Here is a 25,740-nt window from a genome sequence, read left to right on the forward strand (position 1 = left end):
CTGAGGATTTGGATCGCCACCATCCGAGTCGGGGTCGCCGGGTGCAGTGTTGCAAGTCTCACGCTTCTTGCGGGGAGCTTGCAGGGTTCTTTAAAGCTGCTGGAAACAAAGTTGCAGCTTTTCTTGGAGCAGGTCCGCTGTCCTCTGGAGTTTCTTGTCTTTTCGAAGCAGGGGCAGTCCTCAGAGGATGTCGAGGTCGCTGGTCCCTTTGGAAGGCGTCGCTGGAGCAGGATCTTTGGAAGGCAGGAGACAGGCCGGTGAGTTTCTGGAGCCAAGGCAGTTGTCGTCTTCTGGTCTTCCTCTGCAGGGGTTTTCAGCTAGGCAGTCCTTCTTCTTGTAGTTGCAGGAATCTAATTTTCTAGGGTTCAGGGTAGCCCTTAAATACTAAATTTAAGGGCGTGTTTAGGTCTGGGGGGTTAGTAGCCAATGGCTACTAGCCCTGAGGGTGGGTACACCCTCTTTGTGCCTCCTCCCAAGGGGAGGGGGTCACAATCCTAACCCTATTGGGGGAATCCTCCATCTGCAAGATGGAGGATTTCTAAAAGTTAGAGTCACTTCAGCTCAGGACACCTTAGGGGCTGTCCTGACTGGTCAGTGACTCCTCCTTGTTTTTCTCATTATCTTCTCCGGCCTTGCCGCCAAAAGTGGGGCCTGGCCGGAGGGGGCGGGCAACTCCACTAGCTGGAGCGTCCTGCTGGGTTGGCACAAAGGAGGTGAGCCTTTGAGGCTCACCGCCAGGTGTGACAATTCCTGCCTGGGGGAGGTGTTAGCATCTCCACCCAGTGCAGGCTTTGTTACTGGCCTCAGAGTGACAAAGGCACTCTCCCCATGGGGCCAGCAACATGTCTCGGTTTGTGGCAGGCTGCTAAAACTAGTCAGCCTACACAGATAGTCGGTTAAGTTTCAGGGGGCACCTCTAAGGTGCCCTCTGGGGTGTATTTTACAATAAAATGTACACTGGCATCAGTGTGCATTTATTGTGCTGAGAAGTTTGATACCAAACTTCCCAGTTTTCAGTGTAGCCATTATGGTGCTGTGGAGTTCGTGTTTGACAAACTCCCAGACCATATACTCTTATGGCTACCCTGCACTTACAATGTCTAAGGTTTTGTTTAGACACTGTAGGGGTACCATGCTCATGCACTGGTACCCTCACCTATGGTATAGTGCACCCTGCCTTAGGGCTGTAAGGCCTGCTAGAGGGGTGTCTTACCTATACTGCATAGGCAGTGAGAGGCTGGCATGGCACCCTGAGGGGAGTGCCATGTCGACTTACTCGTTTTGTCCTCACTAGCACACACAAGCTGGCAAGCAGTGTGTCTGTGCTGAGTGAGAGGTCTCCAGGGTGGCATAAGACATGCTGCAGCCCTTAGAGACCTTCCTTGGCATCAGGGCCCTTGGTACTAGAAGTACCAGTTACAAGGGACTTATCTGGATGCCAGGGTCTGCCAATTGTGGATACAAAAGTACAGGTTAGGGAAAGAACACTGGTGCTGGGGCCTGGTTAGCAGGCCTCAGCACACTTTCAATTGTAAACATAGCATCAGCAAAGGCAAAAAGTCAGGGGGCAACCATGCCAAGGAGGCATTTCCTTACACAACCCCCCCCCAAACGAAAGAGGATGAGACTAACCTTTCCCAAGAGAGTCTTCATTTTCTAAGTGGAAGAACCTGGAAAGGCCATCTGCATTGGCATGGGCAGTCCCAGGTCTGTGTTCCACTATAAAGTCCATTCCCTGTAGGGAGATGGACCACCTCAACAGTTTAGGATTTTCACCTTTCATTTGCATCAGCCATTTGAGAGGTCTGTGGTCAGTTTGAACTAGGAAGTGAGTCCCAAAGAGGTATGGTCTCAGCTTCTTCAGGGACCAAACCACAGCAAAGGCCTCCCTCTCAATGGCACTCCAACGCTGCTCCCTGGGGAGTAACCTCCTGCTAATGAAAGCAACAGGCTGGTCAAGGCCATCATCATTTGTTTGGGACAAAACTGCCCCTATCCCATGTTCAGAGGCATCAGTCTGCACAATGAACTGCTTAGAATAATCTGGAGCTTTTAGAACTGGTGCTGAGCACATTGCTTGTTTCAGGGTGTCAAAGGCCTGTTGGCATTCCACAGTCCAGTTCACTTTCTTGGGCATTTTCTTGGAGGTGAGTTCAGTGAGGGCTGTCACAATGGATCCATATCCCTTCACAAACCTCCTGTAATACCCAGTCAAGCCAAGGAATGCCCTGACTTGAGTCTGGGTTTTTGGAGCTACCCAGTCCAGAATAGTCTGGATCTTGGGTTGGAGTGGCTGAACTTGGCCTCCACCTACAAGGTGTCCCAAGTAAACCACAGTTCCCTGCCCTATCTGGCATTTGGATGCCTTGATAGAGAGGCCTGCAGATTGCAGAGCCTTCAAAACCTTCTTCAGGTGGACCAGGTGATCCTGCCAGGTGGAGCTAAAGACAGCAATATCATCAAGATAAGCTGTGCTAAAGGACTCCAAACCAGCAAGGACTTGATTCACCAACCTTTGGAAGGTGGCAGGGGCATTCTTTAAACCAAAGGGCATAACAGTAAACTGATAATGATAAATCAGGTGTGGAGAATGCTGTTTTCTCTTTTGCTCCAGGTGCCATTTTTATTTGCCAGTACCCTGCTGTCAAGTCAAAGGTACTTAAGAATTTGGCAGCACCTAATTTATCTATGAGCTCATCAGCTCTTGGAATTGGATGAGCATCTGTCTTGGTGACAGAATTGAGCCCTCTGTAGTCCACACAAAACCTCATCTCTTTCTTTCCATCTTTGGTGTGAGGTTTGGGGACTAAGACCACTGGGCTAGCCCAGGGGCTGTCAGAGCGCTCAATTACTCCCAATTCCAGCATCTTGTGGACTTCCACCTTGATGCTTTCCTTAACATGGTCAGACTGTCTAAAGATTTTGTTTTTGACAGGCATGCTGTCTCCTGTGTCCACATCATGGGTACACAGGTGGGTCTGACCAGGGTTTAAGGAGAAGAGTTCAGGAAACTGTTGTAGGACTCTCCTACAATCAGCTTGCTGTTGGCCAGAGAGGGTGTCTGAGTAGATCACTCCATCTACTGTGCCATCTTTTGGGTCTGATGACAGAAGATCAGGGAGAGGTTCACTCTCTGCCTCCTGATCCTCATCTGTTACCATCAACAGATTCACATCAGCCCTGTCATGGAAGAGCTTAAGGCGGTTCACATGGATCACCCTCTTGGGGCTCCTGCTTGTGCCCAGGTCCACCAGGTAGGTGACCTGACTCTTCCTTTCTAGCACTGGGTAAGGGCCACTCCATTTGTCCTGGAGTGCCCTGGGAGCCACAGGCTCCAGAACCCAGACTTTCTGCCCTGGTTGGAACTCAACCAGTGCAGCCTTTTGGACATACCAAAACTTCTGGAGCTGTTGGCTGGCCTCAAGGTTTTTGGTTGCCTTTTCCATGTACTCTGCCATTCTAGAGCGAAGGCCAAGTACATAGTCCACTATGTCCTGTTTAGGCTCATGGAGAGGTCTCTCCCAGCCTTCTTTAACAAGGGCAAGTGGTCCTCTTACAGGATGACCAAACAGAAGTTCAAAGGGTGAGAATCCTACTCCCTTCTGTGGCACCTCTCTGTAAGCGAAAAGCAGACATGGCAAGAGGACATCCCATCTCCTTTTGAGTTTTTCTGGGAGCCCCATGATCATGCCTTTTAATGTCTTGTTGAATCTCTCAACCAAGCCATTAGTTTGTGGATGGTAAGGTGTAGTGAATTTATAAGTCACTCCACACTCATTCCACATATGTTTCAGGTATGCTGACATGAAGTTGGCACCTCTGTCAGACACCACCTCCTTAGGGAAACCCACTCTGGTAAAGATACCAATGAGGGCCTTGGCTACTGCAGGGGCAGTAGTCGACCTAATGGGAATAGCTTCAGGATACCTGGTAGCATGATCCACTACTACCAGGATATACATATTTCCTGAGGCTGTGGGAGGTTCTAGTGGACCAACTATGTCCACACCCACTCTTTCAAAGGGAACCCCCACCACTGGAAGTGGAATGAGGGGGGCCTTTGGATGCCCACCTGTCTTACCACTGGCTTGACAGGTGGGGCAGGAGAGGCAAAACTCCTTAACCATGTTGGACATATTGGGCCAGTAGAAGTGGTTGACTAGCCTCTCCCACGTCTTGGTTTGTCCCAAATGTCCAGCAAGGGGAATGTCATGGGCCAATGTTAGGATGAACTCTCTGAACAGCTGAGGCACTACCACTCTCCTAGTGGCACCAGGTTTGGGGTCTCTGGCCTCAGTGTACAGGAGTCCATCTTCCCAATAGACCCTATGTGTTCCATTTTTCTTGCCCTTGGACTCTTCAGCAGCTTGCTGCCTAAGGCCTTCAAGAGAGGGACAGGTTTCTTGTCCCTTACACAGCTCCTCCCTTGAGGGTCCCCCTGGGCCTAAGAGCTCAACCTGATAAGGTTCAAGCTCCAAAGGCTCAGTTCCCTCAGAGGGCAGAACTTCTTCCTGAGAAGAGAGGTTCCCTTTCTTTTGCTGTGTTGCAGTTGGTTTCCCAACTGACTTTCCTGTTCTCTTGGTAGGCTGGGCCATTCTTCCAGACTCCAGCTCTACTTGTTCACCCTGTGCCTTGCATTGTGCTCTTGTTTTCACACACACCAGTTCAGGGATACCCAGCATTGCTGCATGGGTTTTTAGTTCTACCTCAGCCCATGCTGAGGACTCCAGGTCATTTCCAAGCAGACAGTCCACTGGGATATTTGAGGAGACCACCACCTGTTTCAGGCCATTGACCCCTCCCCATTCTAAAGTAACCATTGCCATGGGATGTACTTTTTTCTGATTGTCAGCGTTGGTGACTGTGTAAGTTTTTCCAGTCAGGTATTGGCCAGGGGAAACCAGTTTCTCTGTCACCATGGTGACACTGGCACCTGTATCCCTCAGGCCCTCTATTCTAGTCCCATTAATCAAGAGTTGCTGTCTGTATTTTTGCATGTTAGGCGGCCAGACAGCTAGTGTGGCTAAATCCACCCCACCCTCAGAAACTAGAGTAGCTTCAGTGTGGACCCTGATTTGCTCTGGGCACACTGTTGATCCCACTTGGAGACTAGCCATACCAGTGTTACCTGGATGGGAGTTTGGAGTGGAACCTTTCTTGGGACAGGCCTTGTCTCCAGTTTGGTGTCCATGCTGTTTACAGCTATGACACCAGGCCTTTTTGGGATCAAAGTTTTTACCCTTGTACCCATTGTTTTGTGAAGAGGCTCTGGGCCCACCCTCCTGTGCAGGTTTTTGGGGGCCTGTAGAAGACTCTTTACTATTCTTAGTTTTGGTTGTCTCATCACCCTTCCCCTGGGGAGTCTTTGTGACCCCTTTCTTTTGGTCACCCCCTGTTGAAGTCTTGGACACCCTTGTCTTGACCCAATGGTCCGCCTTCTTTCCCAATTCTTGGGGAGAAATTGGTCCTAGGTCTACCAGATGCTGATGCAGTTTATCATTGAAACAATTACTTAACAGGTGTTCCTTCACAAATAAATTGTACAGCCCATCATAATTACTTACACCACTGCCTTGAATCCAACCATCTAGTGTTTTCACTGAGTAGTCAACAAAGTCAACCCAGGTCTGGCTCGAGGATTTTTGAGCCCCCCTGAACCTAATCCTGTACTCCTCAGTGGAGAATCCAAAGCCCTCAATCAGGGTACCCTTCATGAGGTCATAAGATTCTGCATCTTTTCCAGAGAGTGTGAGGAGTCTATCCCTACACTTTCCAGTGAACATTTCCCAAAGGAGAGCACCCCAGTGAGACCTGTTCACTTTTCTGGTTACACAAGCCCTCTCAAAAGCTGTGAACCATTTGGTGATGTCATCACCATCTTCATATTTTGTCACAATCCCTTTGGGGATTTTTAACATGTCAGGAGAATCTCTGACCCTATTTATATTGCTGCCACCATTGATGGGTCCTAGGCCCATCTCTTGTCTTTCCCTCTCTATGACTAGGATCTGTCTTTCCAAAGCCAATCTTTTGGCCATCCTGGCTAACTGGATGTCCTCTTCACTGGGGCTATCCTCAGTGATTTCAGAGGTGTTGGTCTCTCCTGTGAGGGAACCAGCATCTCTGACTATTATTTTTGGAGTCAGGGTTTGAGGGACCCTGTTCTCCCTAGATAGGATTGGTAGGGGGGAATTGTCCTCCAAGTCACTATCCTCTTCCTCTGAGTTGCCACCCTCAGAGGGGTTGGCCTTTTCAAACTCTGCCAAAAGCTCCTGGAGCTGTATTTTGGTAGGTTTGGGGCCCATTGTTATTTTCTTTATTTTACAGAGTGACCTTAGCTCCCTCATCTTAAGATGGAGGTAAGGTGTGGTGTCGAGTTCCACCACAGTCACATCTGTGCTAGACATTTTGCTTCTAAAAGTTGGAATACTTTTTAAGAATCTACAACTGGTTCTAGAATCTAATTCAAACTTTTACAAACTTTAAAACTCTAAAAGAAATGCTAAACAGGATCTAACACAAGGCCCTAGCAGGTCTTTTAAGAATTTAGAAAACTTTTCAAATTGCAAAAATCAATTTCTAATGACAATTTTGGAATTTGTCGTGTGATCAGGTATTGGCTGAGTAGTCCAGCAAATGCAAAGTCTTGTACCCCACCGCTGATCCACCAATGTAGGAAGTTGGCTCTGTATGTGCTATTTCAAAGTAAGGAATAGCATGCACAGAGTCCAAGGGTTCCCCTTAGAGGTAAAATAGTGGTAAAAATAGATAATACTAATGCTCTATTTTGTGGTAGTGTGGTCGAGCAGTAGGCTTATCCAAGGAGTAGTGTTAAGCATTTGTTGTACAGACACATAGACAATAAATGAGGTACACACACTCAGAGACAAATCCAGCCAATAGGTTTTTATATAGAAAAATATCTTTTCTTAGTTTATTTTAAGAACCACAGGTTCAAATTCTACATGTAATATCTCATTCGAAAGGTATTGCAGGTAAGTACTTTAGGAACTTCAAATCATCAAAATTGCATGTATACTTTTCAAGTTATTCACAAATAGCTGTTTTAAAAGTGGACACAGTGCAATTTTCACAGTTCTTAGGGGAGGTAAGTATTTGTTAGGTTAACCAGGTAAGTAAGACACTTACAGGGCTTAGTTCTTGGTCCAAGGTAGCCCACCGTTGGGGGTTCAGAGCAACCCCAAAGTCACCACACCAGCAGCTCAGGGCCGGTCAGGTGCAGAGTTCAAAGTGGTGCCCAAAACACATAGGCTAGAATGGAGAGAAGGGGGTGCCCCGGTTCCGGTCTGCTTGCAGGTAAGTACCCGCGTCTTCGGAGGGCAGACCAGGGGGGTTTTGTAGGGCACCGGGGGGGACACAAGCCCACACAGAAATTTCACCCTCAGCAGCGCGGGGGCGGCCGGGTGCAGTGTAGAAACAAGCGTCGGGTTTGTAATGGAAGTCAATGGGAGATCTAGGGATCTCTTCAGCGCTGCAGGCAGGCAAGGGGGGGGTTCCTCGGGGAAACCTCCACTTGGTCAAGGGAGAGGGACTCCTGGGGGTCACTTCTCCAGTGAAAGTCCGGTCCTTCAGGTCCTGGGGGCTGCGGGTGCAGGGTCTCTCCCAGGTGTCGGGACTTAGGATTCAAAGAGTCGCGGTCAGGGGAAGCCTCGGGATTCCCTCTGCAGGCGGCGCTGTGGGGGCTCAGGGGGGACAGGTTTTTGTACTCACAGTCTTAGAGTAGTCCTGGGGTCCCTCCTGAGGTTTTGGATCGCCACCAGCCGAGTCGGGGTCGCCGGGTGCAGTGTTGCAAGTCTCACGCTTCTTGCGGGGAGCTTGCAGGGTTCTTTAAAGCTGCTGGAAACAAAGTTGCAGCTTTTCTTGGAGCAGGTCCGCTGTCCTCGGGAGTTTCTTGTCTTTTCGAAGCAGGGGCAGTCCTCAGAGGATGTCGAGGTCGCTGGTCCCTTTGGAAGGCGTCGCTGGAGCAGGATCTTTGGAAGGCAGGAGACAGGCCGGTGAGTTTCTGGAGCCAAGGCAGTTGTCGTCTTCTGGTCTTCCTCTGCAGGGGTTTTCAGCTAGGCAGTCCTTCTTCTTGTAGTTGCAGGAATCTAATTTTCTAGGGTTCAGGGTAGCCCTTAAATACTAAATTTAAGGGCGTGTTTAGGTCTGGGGGGTTAGTAGCCAATGGCTACTAGCCCTGAGGGTGGGTACACCCTCTTTGTGCCTCCTCCCAAGGGGAGGGGGTCACAATCCTAACCCTATTGGGGGAATCCTCCATCTGCAAGATGGAGGATTTCTAAAAGTTAGAGTCACTTCAGCTCAGGACACCTTAGGGGCTGTCCTGACTGGTCAGTGACTCCTCCTTGTTTTTCTCATTATCTTCTCCGGCCTTGCCGCCAAAAGTGGGGCCTGGCCGGAGGGGGCGGGCAACTCCACTAGCTGGAGCGTCCTGCTGGGTTGGCACAAAGGAGGTGAGCCTTTGAGGCTCACCGCCAGGTGTGACAATTCCTGCCTGGGGGAGGTGTTAGCATCTCCACCCAGTGCAGGCTTTGTTACTGGCCTCAGAGTGACAAAGGCACTCTCCCCATGGGGCCAGCAACATGTCTCGGTTTGTGGCAGGCTGCTAAAACTAGTCAGCCTACACAGATAGTCGGTTAAGTTTCAGGGGGCACCTCTAAGGTGCCCTCTGGGGTGTATTTTACAATAAAATGTACACTGGCATCAGTGTGCATTTATTGTGCTGAGAAGTTTGATACCAAACTTCCCAGTTTTCAGTGTAGCCATTATGGTGCTGTGGAGTTCGTGTTTGACAAACTCCCAGACCATATACTCTTATGGCTACCCTGCACTTACAATGTCTAAGGTTTTGTTTAGACACTGTAGGGGTACCATGCTCATGCACTGGTACCCTCACCTATGGTATAGTGCACCCTGCCTTAGGGCTGTAAGGCCTGCTAGAGGGGTGTCTTACCTATACTGCATAGGCAGTGAGAGGCTGGCATGGCACCCTGAGGGGAGTGCCATGTCGACTTACTCGTTTTGTCCTCACTAGCACACACAAGCTGGCAAGCAGTGTGTCTGTGCTGAGTGAGAGGTCTCCAGGGTGGCATAAGACATGCTGCAGCCCTTAGAGACCTTCCTTGGCATCAGGGCCCTTGGTACTAGAAGTACCAGTTACAAGGGACTTATCTGGATGCCAGGGTCTGCCAATTGTGGATACAAAAGTACAGGTTAGGGAAAGAACACTGGTGCTGGGGCCTGGTTAGCAGGCCTCAGCACACTTTCAATTGTAAACATAGCATCAGCAAAGGCAAAAAGTCAGGGGGCAACCATGCCAAGGAGGCATTTCCTTACACAACCCCCCCCCAAACGAAAGAGGATGAGACTAACCTTTCCCAAGAGAGTCTTCATTTTCTAAGTGGAAGAACCTGGAAAGGCCATCTGCATTGGCATGGGCAGTCCCAGGTCTGTGTTCCACTATAAAGTCCATTCCCTGTAGGGAGATGGACCACCTCAACAGTTTAGGATTTTCACCTTTCATTTGCATCAGCCATTTGAGAGGTCTGTGGTCAGTTTGAACTAGGAAGTGAGTCCCAAAGAGGTATGGTCTCAGCTTCTTCAGGGACCAAACCACAGCAAAGGCCTCCCTCTCAATGGCACTCCAACGCTGCTCCCTGGGGAGTAACCTCCTGCTAATGAAAGCAACAGGCTGGTCAAGGCCATCATCATTTGTTTGGGACAAAACTGCCCCTATCCCATGTTCAGAGGCATCAGTCTGCACAATGAACTGCTTAGAATAATCTGGAGCTTTTAGAACTGGTGCTGAGCACATTGCTTGTTTCAGGGTGTCAAAGGCCTGTTGGCATTCCACAGTCCAGTTCACTTTCTTGGGCATTTTCTTGGAGGTGAGTTCAGTGAGGGCTGTCACAATGGATCCATATCCCTTCACAAACCTCCTGTAATACCCAGTCAAGCCAAGGAATGCCCTGACTTGAGTCTGGGTTTTTGGAGCTACCCAGTCCAGAATAGTCTGGATCTTGGGTTGGAGTGGCTGAACTTGGCCTCCACCTACAAGGTGTCCCAAGTAAACCACAGTTCCCTGCCCTATCTGGCATTTGGATGCCTTGATAGAGAGGCCTGCAGATTGCAGAGCCTTCAAAACCTTCTTCAGGTGGACCAGGTGATCCTGCCAGGTGGAGCTAAAGACAGCAATATCATCAAGATAAGCTGTGCTAAAGGACTCCAAACCAGCAAGGACTTGATTCACCAACCTTTGGAAGGTGGCAGGGGCATTCTTTAAACCAAAGGGCATAACAGTAAACTGATAATGATAAATCAGGTGTGGAGAATGCTGTTTTCTCTTTTGCTCCAGGTGCCATTTTTATTTGCCAGTACCCTGCTGTCAAGTCAAAGGTACTTAAGAATTTGGCAGCACCTAATTTATCTATGAGCTCATCAGCTCTTGGAATTGGATGAGCATCTGTCTTGGTGACAGAATTGAGCCCTCTGTAGTCCACACAAAACCTCATCTCTTTCTTTCCATCTTTGGTGTGAGGTTTGGGGACTAAGACCACTGGGCTAGCCCAGGGGCTGTCAGAGCGCTCAATTACTCCCAATTCCAGCATCTTGTGGACTTCCACCTTGATGCTTTCCTTAACATGGTCAGACTGTCTAAAGATTTTGTTTTTGACAGGCATGCTGTCTCCTGTGTCCACATCATGGGTACACAGGTGGGTCTGACCAGGGTTTAAGGAGAAGAGTTCAGGAAACTGTTGTAGGACTCTCCTACAATCAGCTTGCTGTTGGCCAGAGAGGGTGTCTGAGTAGATCACTCCATCTACTGTGCCATCTTTTGGGTCTGATGACAGAAGATCAGGGAGAGGTTCACTCTCTGCCTCCTGATCCTCATCTGTTACCATCAACAGATTCACATCAGCCCTGTCATGGAAGAGCTTAAGGCGGTTCACATGGATCACCCTCTTGGGGCTCCTGCTTGTGCCCAGGTCCACCAGGTAGGTGACCTGACTCTTCCTTTCTAGCACTGGGTAAGGGCCACTCCATTTGTCCTGGAGTGCCCTGGGAGCCACAGGCTCCAGAACCCAGACTTTCTGCCCTGGTTGGAACTCAACCAGTGCAGCCTTTTGGACATACCAAAACTTCTGGAGCTGTTGGCTGGCCTCAAGGTTTTTGGTTGCCTTTTCCATGTACTCTGCCATTCTAGAGCGAAGGCCAAGTACATAGTCCACTATGTCCTGTTTAGGCTCATGGAGAGGTCTCTCCCAGCCTTCTTTAACAAGGGCAAGTGGTCCTCTTACAGGATGACCAAACAGAAGTTCAAAGGGTGAGAATCCTACTCCCTTCTGTGGCACCTCTCTGTAAGCGAAAAGCAGACATGGCAAGAGGACATCCCATCTCCTTTTGAGTTTTTCTGGGAGCCCCATGATCATGCCTTTTAATGTCTTGTTGAATCTCTCAACCAAGCCATTAGTTTGTGGATGGTAAGGTGTAGTGAATTTATAAGTCACTCCACACTCATTCCACATATGTTTCAGGTATGCTGACATGAAGTTGGCACCTCTGTCAGACACCACCTCCTTAGGGAAACCCACTCTGGTAAAGATACCAATGAGGGCCTTGGCTACTGCAGGGGCAGTAGTCGACCTAATGGGAATAGCTTCAGGATACCTGGTAGCATGATCCACTACTACCAGGATATACATATTTCCTGAGGCTGTGGGAGGTTCTAGTGGACCAACTATGTCCACACCCACTCTTTCAAAGGGAACCCCCACCACTGGAAGTGGAATGAGGGGGGCCTTTGGATGCCCACCTGTCTTACCACTGGCTTGACAGGTGGGGCAGGAGAGGCAAAACTCCTTAACCATGTTGGACATATTGGGCCAGTAGAAGTGGTTGACTAGCCTCTCCCACGTCTTGGTTTGTCCCAAATGTCCAGCAAGGGGAATGTCATGGGCCAATGTTAGGATGAACTCTCTGAACAGCTGAGGCACTACCACTCTCCTAGTGGCACCAGGTTTGGGGTCTCTGGCCTCAGTGTACAGGAGTCCATCTTCCCAATAGACCCTATGTGTTCCATTTTTCTTGCCCTTGGACTCTTCAGCAGCTTGCTGCCTAAGGCCTTCAAGAGAGGGACAGGTTTCTTGTCCCTTACACAGCTCCTCCCTTGAGGGTCCCCCTGGGCCTAAGAGCTCAACCTGATAAGGTTCAAGCTCCAAAGGCTCAGTTCCCTCAGAGGGCAGAACTTCTTCCTGAGAAGAGAGGTTCCCTTTCTTTTGCTGTGTTGCAGTTGGTTTCCCAACTGACTTTCCTGTTCTCTTGGTAGGCTGGGCCATTCTTCCAGACTCCAGCTCTACTTGTTCACCCTGTGCCTTGCATTGTGCTCTTGTTTTCACACACACCAGTTCAGGGATACCCAGCATTGCTGCATGGGTTTTTAGTTCTACCTCAGCCCATGCTGAGGACTCCAGGTCATTTCCAAGCAGACAGTCCACTGGGATATTTGAGGAGACCACCACCTGTTTCAGGCCATTGACCCCTCCCCATTCTAAAGTAACCATTGCCATGGGATGTACTTTTTTCTGATTGTCAGCGTTGGTGATTGTGTAAGTTTTTCCAGTCAGGTATTGGCCAGGGGAAACCAGTTTCTCTGTCACCATGGTGACACTGGCACCTGTATCCCTCAGGCCCTCTATTCTAGTCCCATTAATCAAGAGTTGCTGTCTGTATTTTTGCATGTTAGGCGGCCAGACAGCTAGTGTGGCTAAATCCACCCCACCCTCAGAAACTAGAGTAGCTTCAGTGTGGACCCTGATTTGCTCTGGGCACACTGTTGATCCCACTTGGAGACTAGCCATACCAGTGTTACCTGGATGGGAGTTTGGAGTGGAACCTTTCTTGGGACAGGCCTTGTCTCCAGTTTGGTGTCCATGCTGTTTACAGCTATGACACCAGGCCTTTTTGGGATCAAAGTTTTTACCCTTGTACCCATTGTTTTGTGAAGAGGCTCTGGGCCCACCCTCCTGTGCAGGTTTTTGGGGGCCTGTAGAAGACTCTTTACTATTCTTAGTTTTGGTTGTCTCATCACCCTTCCCCTGGGGAGTCTTTGTGACCCCTTTCTTTTGGTCACCCCCTGTTGAAGTCTTGGACACCCTTGTCTTGACCCAATGGTCCGCCTTCTTTCCCAATTCTTGGGGAGAAATTGGTCCTAGGTCTACCAGATGCTGATGCAGTTTATCATTGAAACAATTACTTAACAGGTGTTCCTTCACAAATAAATTGTACAGCCCATCATAATTACTTACACCACTGCCTTGAATCCAACCATCTAGTGTTTTCACTGAGTAGTCAACAAAGTCAACCCAGGTCTGGCTCGAGGATTTTTGAGCCCCCCTGAACCTAATCCTGTACTCCTCAGTGGAGAATCCAAAGCCCTCAATCAGGGTACCCTTCATGAGGTCATAAGATTCTGCATCTTTTCCAGAGAGTGTGAGGAGTCTATCCCTACACTTTCCAGTGAACATTTCCCAAAGGAGAGCACCCCAGTGAGACCTGTTCACTTTTCTGGTTACACAAGCCCTCTCAAAAGCTGTGAACCATTTGGTGATGTCATCACCATCTTCATATTTTGTCACAATCCCTTTGGGGATTTTTAACATGTCAGGAGAATCTCTGACCCTATTTATATTGCTGCCACCATTGATGGGTCCTAGGCCCATCTCTTGTCTTTCCCTCTCTATGACTAGGATCTGTCTTTCCAAAGCCAATCTTTTGGCCATCCTGGCTAACTGGATGTCCTCTTCACTGGGGCTATCCTCAGTGATTTCAGAGGTGTTGGTCTCTCCTGTGAGAGAACCAGCATCTCTGACTATTATTTTTGGAGTCAGGGTTTGAGGGACCCTGTTCTCCCTAGATAGGATTGGTAGGGGGGAATTGTCCTCCAAGTCACTATCCTCTTCCTCTGAGTTGCCACCCTCAGAGGGGTTGGCCTTTTCAAACTCTGCCAAAAGCTCCTGGAGCTGTATTTTGGTAGGTTTGGGGCCCATTGTTATTTTCTTTATTTTACAGAGTGACCTTAGCTCCCTCATCTTAAGATGGAGGTAAGGTGTGGTGTCGAGTTCCACCACAGTCACATCTGTGCTAGACATTTTGCTTCTAAAAGTTGGAATACTTTTTAAGAATCTACAACTGGTTCTAGAATCTAATTCAAACTTTTACAAACTTTAAAACTCTAAAAGAAATGCTAAACAGGATCTAACACAAGGCCCTAGCAGGTCTTTTAAGAATTTAGAAAACTTTTCAAATTGCAAAAATCAATTTCTAATGACAATTTTGGAATTTGTCGTGTGATCAGGTATTGGCTGAGTAGTCCAGCAAATGCAAAGTCTTGTACCCCACCGCTGATCCACCAATGTAGGAAGTTGGCTCTGTATGTGCTATTTCAAAGTAAGGAATAGCATGCACAGAGTCCAAGGGTTCCCCTTAGAGGTAAAATAGTGGTAAAAATAGATAATACTAATGCTCTATTTTGTGGTAGTGTGGTCGAGCAGTAGGCTTATCCAAGGAGTAGTGTTAAGCATTTGTTGTACAGACACATAGACAATAAATGAGGTACACACACTCAGAGACAAATCCAGCCAATAGGTTTTTATATAGAAAAATATCTTTTCTTAGTTTATTTTAAGAACCACAGGTTCAAATTCTACATGTAATATCTCATTCGAAAGGTATTGCAGGTAAGTACTTTAGGAACTTCAAATCATCAAAATTGCATGTATACTTTTCAAGTTATTCACAAATAGCTGTTTTAAAAGTGGACACAGTGCAATTTTCACAGTTCTTAGGGGAGGTAAGTATTTGTTAGGTTAACCAGGTAAGTAAGACACTTACAGGGCTTAGTTCTTGGTCCAAGGTAGCCCACCGTTGGGGGTTCAGAGCAACCCCAAAGTCACCACACCAGCAGCTCAGGGCCGGTCAGGTGCAGAGTTCAAAGTGGTGCCCAAAACACATAGGCTAGAATGGAGAGAAGGGGGTGCCCCGGTTCCGGTCTGCTTGCAGGTAAGTACCCGCGTCTTCGGAGGGCAGACCAGGGGGGTTTTGTAGGGCACCGGGGGGGACACAAGCCCACACAGAAATTTCACCCTCAGCAGCGCGGGGGCGGCCGGGTGCAGTGTAGAAACAAGCGTCGGGTTTGTAATGGAAGTCAATGGGAGATCTAGGGATCTCTTCAGCGCTGCAGGCAGGCAAGGGGGGGGTTCCTCGGGGAAACCTCCACTTGGTCAAGGGAGAGGGACTCCTGGGGGTCACTTCTCCAGTGAAAGTCCGGTCCTTCAGGTCCTGGGGGCTGCGGGTGCAGGGTCTCTCCCAGGTGTCGGGACTTAGGATTCAAAGAGTCGCGGTCAGGGGAAGCCTCGGGATTCCCTCTGCAGGCGGCGCTGTGGGGGCTCAGGGGGGACAGGTTTTTGTACTCACAGTCTTAGAGTAGTCCTGGGGTCCCTCCTGAGGTTTTGGATCGCCACCAGCCGAGTCGGGGTCGCCGGGTGCAGTGTTGCAAGTCTCACGCTTCTTGCGGGGAGCTTGCAGGGTTCTTTAAAGCTGCTGGAAACAAAGTTGCAGCTTTTCTTGGAGCAGGTCCGCTGTCCTCGGGAGTTTCTTGTCTTTTCGAAGCAGGGGCAGTCCTCAGAGGATGTCGAGGTCGCTGGTCCCTTTGGAAGGCGTCGCTGGAGCAGGATCTTTGGAAGGCAGGAGACAGGCCGGTGAGTTTCTGGAGCCAAGGCAGTTGTCGTCTTCTGGTCTTCCTCTGCAGGGGTTTTCAGCTAGGCAGTCCTTCTTCTTGTAGTTGCAGGAATCTAATTTTCTAGGGTTCAGGGTAGCCCTTAAATACTAAATTTAAGGGCGTGTTTAGGTCTGGGGGGTTAGTAGCCAATGGCTACTAGCCCTGAGGGTGGGTACACCCTCTTTGTGCCTCCTCCCAAGGGGAGGGGGTCACAATCCTAACCCTATTGGGGGAATCCTCCATCTGCAAGATGGAGGATTTCTAAAAGTTAGAGTCACTTCAGCTCAGGACACCTTAGGAGCTGTCCTGACTGGTCAGTGACTCCTCCTTGTTTTTCTCATTATCTTCTCCGGCCTTGCCGCCAAAAGTGGGGCCTGGCCGGAGGGGGCGGGCAACTCCACTAGCTGGAGCGTCCTGCTGGGTTGGCACAAAGGAGGTGAGCCTTTGAGGCTCACCGCCAGGTGTGACAATTCCTGCCTGGGGGAGGTGTTAGCATCTCCACCCAGTGCAGGCTTTGTTACTGGCCTCAGAGTGACAAAGGCACTCTCCCCATGGGGCCAGCAACATGTCTCGGTTTGTGGCAGGCTGCTAAAACTAGTCAGCCTACACAGATAGTCGGTTAAGTTTCAGGGGGCACCTCTAAGGTGCCCTCTGGGGTGTATTTTACAATAAAATGTACACTGGCATCAGTGTGCATTTATTGTGCTGAGAAGTTTGATACCAAACTTCCCAGTTTTCAGTGTAGCCATTATGGTGCTGTGGAGTTCGTGTTTGACAAACTCCCAGACCATATACTCTTATGGCTACCCTGCACTTACAATGTCTAAGGTTTTGTTTAGACACTGTAGGGGTACCATGCTCATGCACTGGTACCCTCACCTATGGTATAGTGCACCCTGCCTTAGGGCTGTAAGGCCTGCTAGAGGGGTGTCTTACCTATACTGCATAGGCAGTGAGAGGCTGGCATGGCACCCTGAGGGGAGTGCCATGTCGACTTACTCGTTTTGTCCTCACTAGCACACACAAGCTGGCAAGCAGTGTGTCTGTGCTGAGTGAGAGGTCTCCAGGGTGGCATAAGACATGCTGCAGCCCTTAGAGACCTTCCTTGGCATCAGGGCCCTTGGTACTAGAAGTACCAGTTACAAGGGACTTATCTGGATGCCAGGGTCTGCCAATTGTGGATACAAAAGTACAGGTTAGGGAAAGAACACTGGTGCTGGGGCCTGGTTAGCAGGCCTCAGCACACTTTCAATTGTAAACATAGCATCAGCAAAGGCAAAAAGTCAGGGGGCAACCATGCCAAGGAGGCATTTCCTTACACTGGGTACATGTGGTACCACGTTACTAGGGTCTTGCAAGTAAATTAAATGTGCCAAATGGGTGTAAGCCATTTTCACCATGTTTAAAGGGGAGAGTACAAGCACTTTAGCACTTGTTAACAGTGGTAAAGTGTGCAGATTTTTAAAAGCCAACAAAAATGGGTTCAGAAAAGAGGAGGGTACAGGAAAAAATATGGGGATGACCCTTGCAGAAAGGGTCAAGTCTAATAGTATGGAAAGGACTCATAGGCATTGGATGGTGTGTAACTCTCCAGGATATCTGTGAGATGTCTGATTTATAATTACATTAAATTAAGAGCCCAGATGAAGGGGTCTCTATCCAAACGGTGGGGGCTGGTAGAAGAGGAAAACACAACTAACAATACACTAGTTATTTAGAGTGAATGAAGTATCCCTACCTACTTCCTTGTTCAGTTCTTATAGGTTTGAAGAATCACCCCTAACGAGTTAGTGATGCTTCTAGACACAATGTGTACCATGTATGCCATGCCTATGTCGCCTGTCTTTTATAACAACTTGTTGTTCACCAACCCAAAAATCCTGCACTGGAACTGGGAATACAAGACATGGATGAACACTATTCTGAAAACAGGATCGTTTTGAGTACCATAACCAAGTTAGATGATGCACCTACTACTATATAAAAAAAATGTATGAACACTCTAAGAACATATTGCTTAGCTTGGCTACAGAAGAACTACACATGTGCTGTGAGCAACTTACACTGCCCCCAAGTCATCAGCAAAATCCCCACCCCCCAAAAAAAGTGAAAGGCAGTGACCAGTCAGTGTAGTATTTAGTTGAGTGATACCCCAAGTGGGAAGCCACACTCCACAGATGACTAGGAATAGGCAGAGGTTCAGAAGATCCACACCACTACTGACAGTATGCTTTGCTGAGAAAACCTTATCAAGCACCAACTCCACACAGGTATGGGTGGTCGGTGACAAAGGCCAACCAAACTATGGAACCCTTTTGTATGGAAAATCCATTACTAATTGCACATCACATTTACTCAACAGGTTATGGTAGGCCTATGGGCATTTCTCACATGGATTCCATGCCAAGAGTGCAAACCCAGAACAGAAGTCAAGCTCTGAACAAAGCAGTGAGAGACTAGCCTCATTATGACCATGGCGGTCTAATGACCTCCAGGGTTGCGGTAGCAGTTGAGTTGCTGCCAATGCGATGGTCCATCTGCCACATTACAACTGTCGCGGTAGCGCCGTGGTCAGACCTCCAGCACTGCCAGATTACGACTTCATACCGGTCTGGCTGCGCTGGTGGTCCTAATTTACCAGCACTGCCCTGGGCATTACGACTCCCTTCTCCGCCAGCGGTTTATGGCGGCAGCACCGCCATCAAGCGGCTGGCGGAGAAGGGTTGCACTTGACACGGGCATTGCTGGTGCACCCTACTCACTACAGCATTGCCACCAGCTCTATTACGAGCCAGAGACAATGCTGTAGGCCATTTCCTGCTGGGCCAGTGGACAGAAACTGAGTTTCCACCTGCTGACCCAGCGGGAAACACGTAATGGGCCTGGCAGGGAGGCAGCCACACTTGTGGCAACCTACCTGTCGGGACTTGGGCAGACAGGCTTTTCCGTCAGTCGAATTCATAATAAGGCCCTAAGTATTTGCTGAATGTGCATCATACGTAAATATATACTACATTACATAGCATGTTTATGAAATCCTATATGCTTCTTACCTTTTAAAAACATCGAATCAATCATTAAAAACACATAATACCTTTTTCCTACTTTGGTGGTGTTTTTACCAGGTGCCTTATAAGGAGGGCCTTAGCTTATGAAAAGGAGAGGTGTCTGGAAATTTCTCTTTGAGCACATTTCCACATCAGTCTGTTCCAAATAACTGGGATCTGGTAGACATCCTGAGTTATTTTCAAGTGTGAGACTACCTAGAGACCAGACGTGGCTCGCAGGGATTCCTGGGGATGGGGCGACATGCTGGGTGGGGTGGGGTCATGGGAGGGGACGGGGTCATATAATAATTAAAAATAAAATAAAATAAAATGCTAGAAAAACTTTCCTTGGCTCCCGTGCCGCGCTGCTCCTCGCTCCTCTGAAGGCTTCAGGCACACGCTCCCAGCCTGCCCTGAGGCCAATCCTGATGCTGCTCAAAGCAGCATCAGGATTGGCTGGAAGCACCCTGGCTGGGTGATCCCAGGCAGACTGGGAGCCTGTGCAGCCGCTCTTGCTGTTGTCGGGCTAGAGACAGCCTACTGCGCATGTATGTTTGGCCGGCTGGAGACAGCCGCCCAAACATACATGCACAGTTAGGGGAGTGCACAGTGCACTCCCCTCTGCTCGTCACCCTCGTCACAAGGGAGGGATAATAAACACAGTTTACTATTTCTTCTTTCTGAAAGGATTCGCAGCGGTGGCTGCTGGTGAGGGGGCGAAGCTCATCCACCCATTTGGAGGAGCAGCCCCCTGCTAGAGACACTAATTCAGAGGCAAGTTTTATGTAACTATCAACCATCAGTTAGAGCATCTGCCTTGTATTTGTCTGCATAAAATAAGGTAACCCATCTGCATTAATGATTTATTTCATTCTAGTTCTTTAAAAAAACAAACTATACCATAGATAGACCATTTACAAGCAGATTTAAGCATTTCAGTAGGGAAATCAAAAGATATTTGAGCAGCAATATATCAGGAATAGGTTATTGTTGCGCTCTAAAGGCAAAACATACAAGACATCAATTTTTCCACAGTATTCTACATTGAGGGATTTGCACTACACCCTAGTTTCTTAGCAGGATGCTTTCACTGAAAACAGATCGTCTTGGATCTGGCAGTAGCAGAACTAGCAAAGTACCAGCGAGATGCTGCCTCTAATAGGCGCACGCACAGGTTATGTCTCACAGTTAAGCAGCCTAGGCTTCCTTTTTAAGAAGACATGCACATTGCACAGTTGCTGGAGCGTGTGTTAATATCCTACAAATGAGAAAAATGTGTATTGGCAAGTCACTATTCAAAACATAGACGGATGTTTTCCTTCATCAAAGTCTTCTGTAACAGCATGTCTGACATTTACTAATCTCAAATTTACCCAGTACATTGCTGCAGCATTTTAGGATTGAGGCGTTTGAAGTTGACACCAGAGGCTCGTCTAGGAATCCTAAATTCCATCCATAAACTCTTTCTGTGGTCAGTGCAGCCCTAGGTCTCCCCGTAAGCAGAGAGCATTAACAGTACTTTTCAGTTCTCCATCCCGTACCAATGCCTGCAACAACATGTATACATCAAAATGGCACCAACCATTTGTAGGGCATATAAACTCCCCTCTCCAATGAAGATTCTGCAAACTCACCCTCACATATGTTTACCCTGCTGGCATCCTCAAGAACGTACCCCTGAAACTCAAGGCCCTTCCGCAGGGAGTTTAAACATAACTAATTCACACAGCACTTCAGGGCCACCCCTTTTTTTGCAATAAGCCATTTAATCCTTCCACAAGGATCCTCCCAAGAGGGTCCTAAATAAACAAAAGGGTTATTTTTCATTTGATAAATTAAAAAAAATCAGCTTATACTTAAAATTAAAAGTAAACTCAATTTCATCTAGGGAACATGTATAGGATAAGCAACTACATAGTTTTAAGAGGAAGGGAGATGAAGGGCATTAGCTGTAAAACTGTTTTTAAAGGAATACAAAGTCTACGAACTATTTAGACAAGTCTTTATTGAAAATATCTTAAGAAGTAAATCAAACATTTACATTCCATTCTGCCCAGTTCTCCTGTTTCCATATGTTGGTTACATTTCCATTGCTTACTTCAGTATAATACATGACACACACTAAATAAACCAACCAGCAAAAAATATAATGACTTTGTTTCAATCTCCAGAATGTGCTAATATGACTATATAATTAATTGTGCATGCAAATATGTCCAACTCTCACAAATATGTAGCATACTGACTGCCCATCGGTTTGTAGAGTAATTTATTTTTTTGATATTCTGAGGATAACATTCAGAGTACATTTATTATCAGAAGTGGCTTTTACAACGCTTATTTATCATCCCCTTATCCAGGCAGTGTGAGGCTACCAACATCCCCTTGGGGTGGGTTCATGATTGGCAGGTTTTCTGTACAGTGGTCCATTGTACATGAAAATGAGAAAACGCCCAGCCCTTCATAGCCATACTACCCCTGTGCTTTTTGAATAGACAGTTCCTTCTTTGAACCTCCCTTCTTGAGCAATGGTGCCACTCAAGGAGGCACACCCCTGCTACCTACCACACCTGGCTGTTTCCCTGCTCAGCATACAAATAATCAGCACAAGATGGCCACTCCTTGCTCCCAAACCCCACACTCTTGGGAAGAATTAATTTGATCAGTTCAGGAATTTAGGTAAAACTTGACCGATCAAGGCTGATTAGGGGGGAGGAGAAGTCAGAAACGGAACCGTATTCACTATTAGGCATGACTTTCTGATCTTTTGATTGACAGAATAACACATTTATTTGATCTCCCATTGGAGAGATCTCCATGAGATCTTGAACTTACATCTTTCATTTTGGGCACGGCTGATTCATAATTTCATACCACTTTGCTAAATAAATTTAGTTTAGGTGCATCAGATAGTTCTCTCTTATTCCTGCGCGGCTTTTAAGTGTAATGGATGCGCCACATATGCATTCTTTCGCCAGTTCCATTTTAGCTCTGGGGCTGTCGGTAAATGTAATGTGCTTATCATTATGGGCTTTCATGAGATGTTCAACCTTAGAAAGTGTAATGAAGGAGATGAAGAAAGACAACTACCTCCATCAGACTCGCTTCAACATGTCCTTGTAGCAAGAGATGTTTAACCTTAGATATTGTAGTGAGGGAGATGTAAAATGACAGGAGAAGGAAATAATCACCTGCCTTCCTCAGACTCGCTTCGATATGTCCTGTATCACTAAACAGGTGCCATAATCTCTAACTCTGCAAAATCTTGCCTTTTATCATTGTCATTCCTCACCCTGACATCTCTCTCCTTCTGTCTCCTCTTTCCACTTGCCCAGTCCTCTGTCCTTCCTCATCCCCATGCTCTCACCATCTGCACATGCTGTTCAGACACCAGCAATAATCTATTCTTTGTTCAGCGAGGCACTTCCATGTTAGGAAGCCCACTGCATCCACAAGACTCTGGGCTCATTCTCTCTTTTGGACCCCTCCTTTTCTCTTCTGGTCCCTCTTAACTATCTCACCCGTTCCACTCAGTGATCGCTGGAAAACCTATGGTTGCGTAACGTGCTGTTCCGATAAGAAATAAATTGTAACTATCTCCAATTATTTGTAAAAATCAGCTTGTTGAGGACCTTATTGGTTTTAACTGCACTGCTTTGTATGTGACATCTCACACTCAACAAGGTTATTGCCCAACAGATAGCAATATTGTCCACCCTCTAGTTAAACTCTTACAGTTTCAGTTAATGTCTCTGCTTTGCTCTCTAATATTAAATTGTCTAGTGTATGTTGTCCTATTCTTTTCAATGATGCCCCTCATTCTCAAACCTTTAGTTTTTTTTTATTTCCTTTCGATTTCTCTGCACACAGTACCTTTCTTCTCTTTTTGTCCTATCTCTATTGTATTGTCTAATGCCCTTCAGAATGTCTCCACTTCCAATTGCCTCATGTTTTCTCCTCCTCTTATTTCGTGTTCGCTTCTGATGTTCCTCCTTTTTTCCTAGGTTTGGCCTTCCTCTATTTTTATTGTAATTTTCCACTCTGTTGGAACCCTCACGCTTAGTGCCCTTGGGACAAGAATAATTAGGCGATGAGACTGTTTTTAAAATGAAGTGATTACAGCCACAGCAAGTTGTAATTACTGTAAAAAAATAACCAAATTCCAGAACTTCAAAACTTTGATTAAGGACATACATCCTATCTTTCGTCAACATTATTTTTTTAGAATCCCACAATCATCATTTAATGTTACTATTTAAACCCTGTTGACCACAGGGCTATTTTGCTTACAGAGCTTTCAATTTCACCTAGTAATAATTAATTCCAACTGTAATAATTATTATTAGCAAGTGCAAATTAAATCACTAAATGCGTTAGTTCAGTCCTGTAAATTTCGGTACAAATTTCACTTTTCCAACATTTGGGCAATAAAATACAAGCAAACATCATGAAACTTATTTGAACTTAAATTTAAATCATATCCGGAAGTAGACTGTTTTTCATACTTTGTGTACACTGTGTAATAGTATAGTTTTGCTTTTGTGATAGGAATAATGCACTAAATACCGTAATAAATCAGATTTTCAGAGCATGCTTTGGTCAATATTGACAATGTTAAAGGAATATATTTAGTTAATTAGGCTGATTTATTAGATAGATCCAGTGGCGTAGCGTGGGGCGTGCAGGGGGGGCCGGCCGCACCGGGCGCAACATAGGGGGGGGGGCGCGCTCGCACTCGCAGCTCTCTGCCCCTGCCTGGCTCACTCGAGTGCTAAAATCCACGGGTTAGGGGGCGCAAATTACTTGCCTTGCCCCGGGTGCTGACAACCCACGCTACGCCACTGGATAGATCGATTAATTTAAGCTACAGAGTATAATGTATTTGGTCAACCATTTCATCAAAAAGATGGTAGGAACTCCAGATCACTAAAAAGTGAAATCTGCAAGTTACTCTCTATTAAGACCTTTAGAGGTAATGCCACAATAATGGATTCGGTAAACCAAATGATACAAGAAGCTATCGTACATTTACAAATGACGAGCTAAATGAGAGTTTTGGGACGGTTACTCGAAGGAGAAGTGAGATCTCTATTTCTATTACGAAACAAGCTAGAACTGTTAATTGAAAAGTTTCCTCAAATTACATTTTCAAACCAATCTTTGACATACATAATCTCTCCATATGAACCATAGCATTAGACAAGTAGAAAAAGTTGATAAATATCTCCATGTACAAATATATATGATCGTATCTACAGCTCATTTATTGCACTTTGCATATACAAAATATAATGTATGAAATGGCCGAATGCAGCTCGAAATTTCACATTTCCTTCAGCGTGTAGCGTCTGTTGTATCTGCTTGTTTTTTGTAAATTTTCATTCAAGTTTCCGGAGGGCATTACAGAGAATTCCCATTTCACCTAAACACAAAAAAGATGAAGTGAGTTGCCAGTATTACAATGAATTCACGTTCACATAGAGTGTAAACCACTTAACTTAATTGAGTGATAATTTTACACAGTAGGGTGACCAGATGGCTTCATCTCACCAGGACATCAATTTTCCATTTCTGGACTTTGCTTTTAAATATATATGCATTCTGGGAGTTGCTGTCTTGATTCAATTTAACTGTCCCATTTGGAGTACCGCACCTGACATCTATGATATTCAAAAGCAGAGTATGGGGATGGAAAAGTGGTGTCCCGGTGACATGGCGCATTCGCTCAGCCAACCCCGACGGGAAGTGCTTTCTGGCCATTAATGCTATACAACTGTTTTCAACAATACAGTGCTGAAGTTGAACTGGTGGTTTCCAGTGCAGGGCACCGGCACTTATTTTTGAGGACCGGCACATATTGTTCTGCGTCAGGCATTCACTGCAAGCAACAGACACATATGGGAAAGACGGAGAAAGAAAAAAAGAACAAACCTTCACAAATGAAAAAAAGCAGAAAGCTGCAAGAGTGAGCTGAAGGGGCAGGATGGCAGTAAATGGATTAAAGAAACCCGAGATGGCTTGAGGATTATTATGCCTCAGTATTCTGTTCTCCCACATTTAACTGTAGCAGCCGCAAGTTTCAGAGGACAGCTTTGGGTACTGGCACGGTTGTATTTACAAATTAAGCCCTGTAACCATATACACATTTATAGGGGAACATCATAAGGAGGGTCGCATATTAATATTGCAGGACGTTGCATTTACCATGTGTGCTATTGCCACATCATTCTGAGTTTTCCTGCTCAAAATTCGGCACAACATGCACAATTGGGGTTTGTCATAAATTGTTTAGAGTTGCTTTTTCTCTAATATGTTGCACTATGTGGAATCTCACATGAGGCACCATCGGGATATGTGCCTCATTTGGGACTTTGTGGGACACATTTTTGAGGCACTAAAAAAGTATATATCTTTACCCAAAGTATCTGTAGTGCGAGTAATTCGAATTTGCTTAACCTGGAATTCCAGAATTGGACATTTTTTGAGTAAAGTGAACCTCTCAGACAAAATTAACCTCGGGAAAGAATTCCTCAGCCCATCGCAGCTGCTCCCATGTTTGTAGTGGAGGTCTGCCTCCTCACAGATCTAAACAGACCACTTATTGTAGAAGTGATAGTAGAATGGTAGGGTGTCATATGGACATTTTGAGAAATTGGGTTGCTGGTTGACGGGGTGAAGTCCTTCTCATGCAAGAGCCACAATCCTTGTCAGGGTGAAACACAAAAGTCACAGTATTATTCTGTGCTTAAGCTTGTGGTATCTTGTCACAAAAGCAGTCGAAAGTTATGGCTGACCGCGCTGGACCGTGGTTTGGGTAATCAAAAATTGGATTGGGCCTGGTTTTAGTTTACTTTCAGATTTAGAAGAAATTTCAGATGAAAATGTCTGAGAAGGCAACAT

General features: G+C 46.8%; 1 protein-coding gene across 2 annotated transcripts in view; it reads right to left on the bottom strand.

Moving 5' to 3' along the window:
- Positions 1 to 20,825: 20,825 nt before the first annotated feature.
- Positions 20,826 to 25,740, bottom strand: part of PAH (phenylalanine hydroxylase) — a 231,602-nt gene continuing 226,687 nt past the window's right edge. For both annotated transcript variants that reach the window (XM_069228986.1, XM_069228987.1), the window contains one exon: positions 20,826 to 24,262. In XM_069228986.1, coding sequence (XP_069085087.1) covers positions 24,219 to 24,262 — 44 coding nt within the window. In that variant the 3' untranslated portion in view covers positions 20,826 to 24,218. The remainder of the gene's footprint in view (positions 24,263 to 25,740) is intronic.

Source organism: Pleurodeles waltl, chromosome 4_1 (assembly GCF_031143425.1).
Source record: "Pleurodeles waltl isolate 20211129_DDA chromosome 4_1, aPleWal1.hap1.20221129, whole genome shotgun sequence".
NCBI lineage: Eukaryota > Metazoa > Chordata > Amphibia > Caudata > Salamandridae > Pleurodeles > Pleurodeles waltl.